General features: G+C 41.2%; 1 protein-coding gene across 4 annotated transcripts in view; it reads left to right on the forward strand.

The window, feature by feature from the left end:
• LOC138527139 (serine/threonine-protein kinase BRSK2-like) overlaps positions 1–7,627 on the forward strand; it is a 743,148-nt gene extending 735,521 nt beyond the window's left edge. For all 4 annotated transcript variants that reach the window (XM_069638239.1, XM_069638257.1, XM_069638249.1 and 1 more), the window contains one exon: positions 1,160–7,627. In XM_069638239.1, coding sequence (XP_069494340.1) covers positions 1,160–1,317 — 158 coding nt within the window. In that variant the 3' untranslated portion in view covers positions 1,318–7,627. The remainder of the gene's footprint in view (positions 1–1,159) is intronic.
• Positions 7,628–9,499: the final 1,872 nt, after the last annotated feature.

Raw genomic sequence — 9,499 nt, forward strand, 5'->3', positions numbered from 1 at the left:
ACAAATCTGGAAGGCACATCGCAAATGATCATCCAGTTCTGGAGCCCCACTACAGCTGAAAAAATGGCTAAAAGCCCACAGAGGAAACATAAAGGTGTTAAACCTGGCACAGCCCATTATGCCCTGTTTTAACAACTGTATTCATGCTCTGGCGACTCGACACTGAGACACGTCCTTCTCCTTGTCTTTTGGTATCTGGTGCCATGAGAAGCACCCACAATAAGGGGATACAGCCCACTATTGACTTTGTTGTTGGAAAGGGAAGATTTTTAACATTGGGAAAGTCATCTCTTTCACTGTACTAACTGCCTAAAATAGTCCTTTTTTTAAACGCTTTTACACAAATTAAATGAAATGCAAAACACATAATGTGGGGACTACTTAGAGAAGCTACTGTGTGTAATCGATTAGTGTCAAGCTTTATATTTTCAAATATCTGGTGCATTTCATTGATGGCATATGAGGTCAGAGGCAATTTATTTTAGCTAGATTTAAGATAGTGTGTTACCGTGCCCCATTGTAGTTTTCCCTTTGGGGTTCTCAAGGTTGAAACGTGTATTTCTGGTCATAAAATAAATGTACAACGAATATGTGTAGACATTATTGTAACGGTGTGTTAGTTTTATGTAATAACTGACTTAATGTTTCAAAGTTTATACATTTCCTAAGCATGAAAAACTCATTTGAATTTGAAAAGAATATTTGGAACTGAAAAGGATGTCATGTAATTTTCATGACCAGTTTGTGATAGCTAGGGTTACAATCAGCTTAGAAAATATTGAATATCCCATATTCATTGAGTGGGTCAAATGGGCTATGTATAGATTATTTTAAAAGAGCTAGCCCCTTCACAGATGCTCATATAAGAGTTGGCCATGGATGTGCCTAACCGGCAGTCTTTTTAGTCATGGAATTTAACTCATGGAACCCTTTTATTAGCTGTTTCAGTACACTGACACCATTGCATTAGATCACTCTGCCAGAGAGGAATAGGGTTGTTAGTTTAATCTTTACCTGTCCTATTGTCCTTGGTTGTAGAAGAGTTCTGCAAATGACAAGCCGGTTGGGTACCCTTCCATCACGGTGATGAAGCCAAATCTTTTGACCTGTTAAACCTAATCTTTGTGTCAACCTCCCTCTCTTTTGTACCATTCCACAGATGAGAAGAATGGGCAGCAGAGTAGGCCCCCAGGCACCCCAACTCGCAGTTGCCAGAACTCAATGCGCAGTGAACCCGACATGACAGAGCATCACCGGCGAGGCTCCTCCAAGGACAAAAAACTTGTAGCTTCCAATGGGACACAAACGCAGCCATGACCGCTCCTGCGCCTCATCTTGGGAATAGGCGGAACCGAAAGAAGCAGAACCGATGGAGCAGCCAAAATGGACATCCGAAAAGAGCCGCGATGAAGCGGAGGACAGCGTTTCGGAACCTGGGAGGACAGGGAGATGGAAGAAACACATACAAAAAAACTTTAATCCAACAGAACAACAAGGGAAATACATTAGAAAGCAAACGCAAGTGAGCCGACACAAAACAGGCTGCGATATTGGTATTACTGTGAAGATGTAAATATTTCCAGAAAATCAAAAACAATGACAAAAAAACAAGAAAGGGAAAAAAGAAACTTTGCAGAAGAAACTGAAACATCACGTTAACAACATCATAATTTTTCTTATTTATTTATTTAATTATTTATTATCTTTTATTTGTTGGTTTCTCTCCCTAATGGCAGCTGACGCCCAAATGAACACAGCCTGTTCCCATGATCCTCCCGTCTTGGCCTGGGGCATTTTTTTGGACTCAATCCAACACATTTTTCCTGCAGAATATTTATTTATATTTTTTTCACTTGATTTATTTATTTGTCTCATTAATCGTCGTAATTTATTACATTTTTGTTTTATTTTAGGTCCCTTAAAGGAACTTTTATGCAAATGGCAGCCTGTCGCCTGAGAGTAGGCAGGCTTTTCACTTTTAATATATAAAAAGGAGCAGCATTCCATTTTATTTATAAGGCAACGGAACCTGTGGGTTTGGTGCTCCGTGGGCTGGCGTGACATATGGCCCCACCTCCCCCCCTTATGCGCCTTCGGTGATAGGGAACCCGACAGTTGAAGACGATTGCAGACATCCTGCCAGTAGGATAGTCGTGAGATGCTAGACTTGGTATCGGCCTGGCGGCTTGAGGTATTGGCCAGTAAGGAGTTTTTAAATACCTGTTCCTACCTCTCCTACCAAGTGTGAATACTTTTATATCAATTTTAATGATAGCCTTCAGAACTCACAGTAGTGGTAAATCGATGTCTCCGATATGCCAGCATGGCATGGCACCTGCAGAGTAAGCCCTATTGACTGGTAGGAGCCTTTGTCTGGTCGGATAGCTGTTCCTTACACTTAAGCTAGTCACATTCTATGCCTTAAACATTTGCTACCTGCACGTACAGTTCTTTAGAAGGGAGAGGCCATTCATTAAGAATCTAGACTCCACAAACATGTGCCAGATATTTAAGAAGGTAGATTACTTATTTTCGTGTTCCTGTAGCTTACCTTTGCTTTCCTCCCCATCCCCCAAATTGAAAAGCCGGACATTTTTTTACAATTTGTATTATCTTATCCACCCTCATGTGCCATTCAACAAATGTTGTGTCGAATGTAAGCCCAATGTTGCAGGCTAAGCAACGTGGGTCACAATAACCAATACGTTCTGTCCCGTCCCCTTTCTCCCTCGGCTGCATTGAAACCACAATGCAACCACAAGGAACAATTGGCAGGGGTGAGCCCTGGAGCCAACTGAAGAGTGATCACCATGCAGCAACTTGCATAACATTTTACGCATGCACTGTTAATATGGATGCTGCTTTCAGTGGCACAGTGAGAAAGCTTTTGTTGGGGTGCCGGGAATAAAACAAGGTTTTCTGGCTATGTGCCCCAGCACATCTTCAGTCCTTCACGCCACATTGCGGCCCAAGCTGCGACTCAGGCCTTTCACTGCAGTAGTCTACTCTTCACTCCTAATATTCTAACAGTCTGTTCTTCACTTCTGCAGTGCTGCATGAGGTGTTACTTCAAATTCCTCCCTCTCCCCCCCCCCCGGACTTATCTGACATTAGAAAAATAAATTCCTGATATTTCCTGAAGTCAATTAGATTGTAATAGACTTTTACCAGCTATTAAAACAAATTAGTTCCTGGAAAGGTCACATTAATCTAGTTGGACGGTATGGCTATCAGATGTGATGGACAGGGCGTCTCCAGGTTTCCCAAATGCAAGGCTATTAGCACAGATGAAAGACACATGTAAAGGGGGTCCTGGTTACACAGGGAATCCAGCACTGCAGTGCTGCTTACTGGGGGCCAATAAAGGAAAGGCATGTGTCCTCGTCTTGTGATATCTCTAGTGATTTGTGATGTCCCTGAATTCCTTCTTTCCGCTATTGATCACACCTTAACTTACATTCTACAAACTAAATGTATTGTGTCATGTTGGCCTACAGTCCTACTTTTATTATGTGTGAATCCAGTTGTTTGACCTCTTTTCTCTATCTTTTATCACACAATTCATGGATCATCACATTTTTTGCCCAATAGTGCAAAATGAACAGATTATATTTATTTGATAAAATGATCACTAACACATGTATTCAGCAATTCTCACTCGTGTAGTTGTTCCTCCCAAGTACGTAATGATTGTTAACAGTTATTAGGGATGATTCCAATATTTGCTCTGATATGGGGCTGAACATTTAGTGACTATCTTCAAGGGCAAATAAAACGAATTGCCGCCTCGTTGTGGGGTCCACCAGTCTGTAGGTGACACGTGGCAGAGTCTGGCTCGAGAAGGCAGACTGCTCTGCCCTTCTGTAATCAGCTCTGTGAGGAAACGGAGAAAGAGATGGACTTGGGCGCAGTCCTTTGCTATATGGACGCAAAGGTATGAATTGGTATTACTTGTTATGTGTAACTGTAAGCTGTTGGACTAACTTTACCATTATCGACTCCTGTATATTATTTCCCGCAGAACAAGCCATACACTGCAGGCACTCTTATCTGGACGATCATCTAACTGCTACAGCTAGAGTGTTAACCCTGCCCACCAGATGCAGGCACACATGATAAGTGAAACGTTCAGGCCTCACATATCCATTAAGCAAATGTCTGGGCTCCTCTTTTCCCTCGCCTCCTTCATTTCCTCACACATCTGATCAGGGGTGTTTCTAGGTCTGGAAAAGATCTGGGGTTAAACCAATGTGGGGCCTGTCAGGACTCGCGGCTGGCTAGCCTTCTGGATGTAGCCTCTGAGCTTCTACCCGGGGCTACAACCAAATCACCCAGGGCTGTAGCCCGCCCAGCCTACCCCACCCCCAGCAACGCCTCTGCATCTGATCACAGAAGGGAACAGCAGTCAATCTTTTCCAGCATTACTCCTGCACGCCTCACTGACAGCCGGTGGACTCCCCCACTTGTCTCCAATGAGGTTCCTTCTGAAGAAAGTCCACTAATCACCTACAAGGACTGAACGATGTCCGAACATATATCGGGTAACGATTAGCCGAACCTCATGTATGTAATCATGAATGAGAATTGCTCAACACGTGTGTGCCATTTTTAGTAATGGTATGACCATAATCCTTTCACTTTACACTATGGGGAGATAAATGTGCTGATGGCCATTAAATATACTATAAATTGTGCTTGAGAAACATACAGAATCAGTTCAGTTATCTGGATCTACAAATAACAAATTTGATATGCAAGTGAACGATGAAAGAATACATTTAGGTTTTTTCGGATTTGGATAGTAGAAGGGATTTAGGAGCAGGACAAATCACCGCAGATAAGAGAAGACCTCACATGTGACAAATACGCATTTTTGCGCATTTTTGTACAGACCGTTATACACCCTGAATGCCTTTGTCAACTAATCACAATTCAATATACCCTGCGCAGTCATGGCATCTTTTTAATTAAATGGTTGCTGCATGACTGCACATGTCTTGTCTCAACAGTCCAGTCATTTCTGGACCACAGTTTCACTAAGCTAAAACCAAGTTAACATTGAGAGTGCAAGAAACCAAATCAACAGCAGTTTTCATAGCATAGCATAGAATAGCATAGCATAGCATCTGGACCAGAAACACTAATACAGATAAAGGTGCACAGTTTAGAAATTCTAATAAAAGCCTCGGTCTGCAAGGCAAAAACAAAGCCAGCTAAAGGCTCCTTTTCTTAAAACAAAGTTGGCCTACTTCTAAAAACGGATACATATATGACTCACAAGCTGAAGCGACCCAGTGAGCTTACAGTCCAGGAATACAGCTTTAATTGCCCTTTCTGTAGCTCCCACGCATCATCCCTCTACTCTCCCCACCTTTGCTCACCAGAGGAACATACACAGGGAAACTTGCCTGTAATTTAAAAAAACAAAATACTCACAGTCTAAGCTCAATTTCAGATGTAAAACAGCTCACTTAAAAAAGGAGCACTGTTTTTGTAAGTGCTTCAAACTAAATGTAAACATTCTACTGTGCAAGTGCATACAGACAGGACTGCTCATCTTCTTTTTGCGGTCCTCTACTTCCGTAAAAGACACACAAAGGGGCACATGTCAGCTTATATGATGGGTCTAGACTATTAAGGGATGGGAACAAGATGAAAGAGGGAAACCCTTCTGTTTCACCTCAGTTTGAATTAATTACAGGAACTGCATTGTGTGCTTCTATTGGTGGCTGCTGGCATTTACTTTCCAGTGACAAGTTATTTGTACCTAATTGACTAAAGGTGTTGGCTTTGAGACCGTCTAGCCTTCTAGGATGGAAGCAAAACTAACCAAGTTTATGTCAGGAGGACTTAGGTAAACAAAGCCATGGAAAAATGATCGCAGGTGGAGAGGAAATTCAGGCTCGAGCCATGATACATTGTGTAGCATTGATAGACCTGCTGCTAGTTGAACTCTTCCCTAAGGGTGTTCACTGTTGTCAACTCCTTTTTCGAGACATCCGATGCCCTTCAATGATTTTTATCCTAACTGATATATGACTACAGACTCGTCCAGATTTAACAAGGTGTTAATCTAGCGTGGGGTTTTACACACAACCTTTGGCTCTCCAGATGTTTTTAGAATACAGCTCCAATCGACCATAACCAGCATAGTCAATAGTGAAGGATCATGGAAGTTGTAGTCCAAACTAACTGGAGAGCCAAAGTTTGCATATCTCTGATCTAGCACTTGCCTTAAACCTGTTTGTCTGTTTTTTTTTATATCTATACAGTGTAGATGTATTGTTGTCAGATAGTGTGACTATCTATACACTCAAAGGGGTATTGCAAGATTTACCAACAGGATGATGCACTTGAAAGAAGCAACTGCTTGACTACTCAGTAGTACAGCGGTCTCTGATTTTCAGCATTTCTTTCCTTTTTCCCCGTTGACGTTTAAAAATATAAAACCCTTAGTTTCCTCATGTTTTTGGCCTGAGAAAAAGGTACAGCTATAGATGGAAGGTTAAGCAAGTCTATAGAGAACATATTTTTAATTTAATAATGTAACATATGAAGTTACAAAAAATCATGCTAGAAATTCACTGAAACTAGTCCAGTTTTCTCCAGAGTAGATACAACAAGGATAATCTTCAGTTACACTTTTTACAGGCACTCTCAAGCATACATTGAGAACATACCACTAAAACAATCATTGGAGCTCACTGAATAACCCAAAATAAAATTCAGTTGACTTATTGCAAATAATTCACAAAATTGAAGGTCTCTGTCAAAAACCTCACATGACTCCAACACAACGTTATGAGTATCAAAATGTATTTATTGGGAGAACATTTCAATGTAATTTAGAAGGAATGTGCACTTTTATTCAGGTCAGTATGTACCCCTGTTTTCATCTGAGGCTTCTCCTTGTTTTTCAGTCTGACACGTCACACGCAGAAGGTAGTGTATATGCACCCAGAAAGAACACAGAGTTTACGTAGGTCATTTTCCCACACCAATTCTCAACTGCAATATAATGACACGCTTCGTCATACGCTCGACACAGTGCATTTGCAAGGCATCATAAAACACACTGGTACAAAAGATCATTCAATCAGTCAATGTTTCATTCAAAAAAACGAATTTATATCCGTTTTCCAACAGACCTGTCTGTCTCCGAATCTGTCACTTTAATACTGCAGGGAGACCCCTCTCAGACCTCACATACAGCTAGTTTCAGTGACAAAAGAAATGGTTAGGATTTAATCTTGTGCCAACTGCAGGCCATAATTCAAGGCCGTATCTACCGGAAGCCTAATATCAAATGAAGGGTTTGAGGTGCAAAAGAGTGATGGGCACTGTGGTAACACAGGGACAGCACATTCACGCTATTGGCCAACAAGTTCAGGGCTCTTACACTATTGGATAATCTTCCCCTACGCTCAGGGACATAATGTATGAGGAGGAAACTAAACCATGCTGGCAAAATATTAAAGATCAGTAGCAGGACATTGCTGACAAAGGTTAGTGGCCCTGACGTGCAAAAATAGGAATACTATGAGGGGGGAACAAGTTTGCAAAACCTAGTATTAATCATAAGGCGCTAGTACCAGACACTGCACCACTTATGATGTGAGATGAAGGACATAGAGTATGATAAAGAGCCTGGCCTAGGATTACCTAGACAAGAATAACTTACGACCAAGGTTGCTAGTTGTGAATGAGAAGCATAGTGTTGTTAACAAGACAAGTATTTCACTTCCTAAGTCTTCAAGATTCATTTTGGAATTTCCACGTGTGATGCGTTGGTCCTGCACAATCACCTTATTTTGTATAACATACATTTCTGAAAATGGGCAGCATTCATTATGTTGTTCAATTGGTAGTAGTTATGCTAATTTCTGAACAGAAGTGGCCTACATGAAATCTGTGGCGATTTCTCTAAAAGCAGAAGACTCAGAAAGGCCTGTAGTAGGCCTTGCGCAGTGTCAACCAAGTTTTACACTGGCCGACTCTGAATCTGCCCCACCGGCCTTAGAGAGACCTAACCCTGCTAGGACAGGTCTACATTTTCCCATAGGTCAATGCTGTGCACTCCTCATGAACTGTTTGATGGTTCAGAATTCTTTCTAGAAAATTTCAGAACTCCCTCGCTGAATCAAACCGCAGCCTATCGGATAATCAGCTCCATACTTTAAAGCAATATTACCTACAGGCCTTCGAAGCCTGAGCCTTGTCTTAAAAAATACATATTATATAATAGATAAAAAGGAATGCTGCACTTTGGAACTCCACCCTAGTGGTATGGTGCATTAATTTATTGACGACTTTCTTAGCTTCTTGCTGTTTTGTTTGTTATTGTCAATTATTTTGTTATTGGGGACTGTTTTTCTCTCAATCAACTCAAGATGGACTTCGTTTTCCCTTGGTTTATTTACCAACTCAAAGAGTTTAATTTTAGTGTGGCTACACAGCATGCTGGCGTGCACATTACTCAAGAAGAATTGTATGTATTTGCCCCTTTTTGTCCTTTTTCTGTCTTCCACCCTTGTCTCTTTCTCCTCACTTCTTCTTTTGTACTTTACTAAGATCATGAGACTTTAATGAAAGTACGCAATCTTTCCTTTCACCAATCCCCTCCTGACATCCTTGTCGTCTTATGTTTCTTTATTTTACTATATACCTTCCTCCCTTTCCTGTCCCTAGTTTTCCCTTTATTTGTTTTGCCTCTTTCTCTCTAACATTTGTGTTCTACCCTTTTCCTTCTATCTCCTCCTCTCTCTTTTCTCCCCTTTCTCTTTTCTCAATATGCTCTCAAACCAATTACAGATGAAAAATGAAAACAAAACTAACATGTGCTGGGTATTGTGTATAGTACTAGAGTCCAAGTCTGGTGCACTGTGTCTACCCCCATGGGCTACATGTGGGGTACTGCGTGAAGCTCAGAAGTTCCTAAATGTAATATTGTGTCAATTTCTGGAGGTCACGTCTGGAGGACTGTGGCCAGTTGTAGAGGCCACATCTAAAGCATTGTGTCCAGTACTTTTGTTCTCATTTATAGTACAATGGACAATTGTTTCGGACTTATCCGAGCAATTGTCTGGTTATGAAGGCCACATACGTGGCATTGCATCCTTATCTGGAGTATTGTTTTCTGCTGTGGATCCCACATCAGGAGTATCACACCTTGCTCCAGAGGCCACATCTGGATGATTTTGACCAGATCTGGGACCATTTCAGAGATGTTCAACAATAAGGGACACATGGTTTGAATGACAATTCAGAGAAAGAATCTAGAGACATATCACTAGAGGAAATATGGGAGGGAGAGGCGGAATATTTTTTTAATGTAATTAACAGTACAAGAGTATGCATTTTGTAGCCAAATTATTCGTTTACAACTGGAGGTCACATCATAATGCTGATTGTGATGTTGGGTGGCACCACTCAGATGTTACAATCGAAAATATTACTTCACAGAAGTTGTTATAAGTATATAAAATGGCTTTCCAGCAGA

The sequence above is a fragment of the Ambystoma mexicanum genome, chromosome 1q (assembly GCF_040938575.1).
Source record: "Ambystoma mexicanum isolate Mex_15411 chromosome 1q, UKY_AmexF1_1, whole genome shotgun sequence".
Lineage (NCBI taxonomy): Eukaryota > Metazoa > Chordata > Amphibia > Caudata > Ambystomatidae > Ambystoma > Ambystoma mexicanum.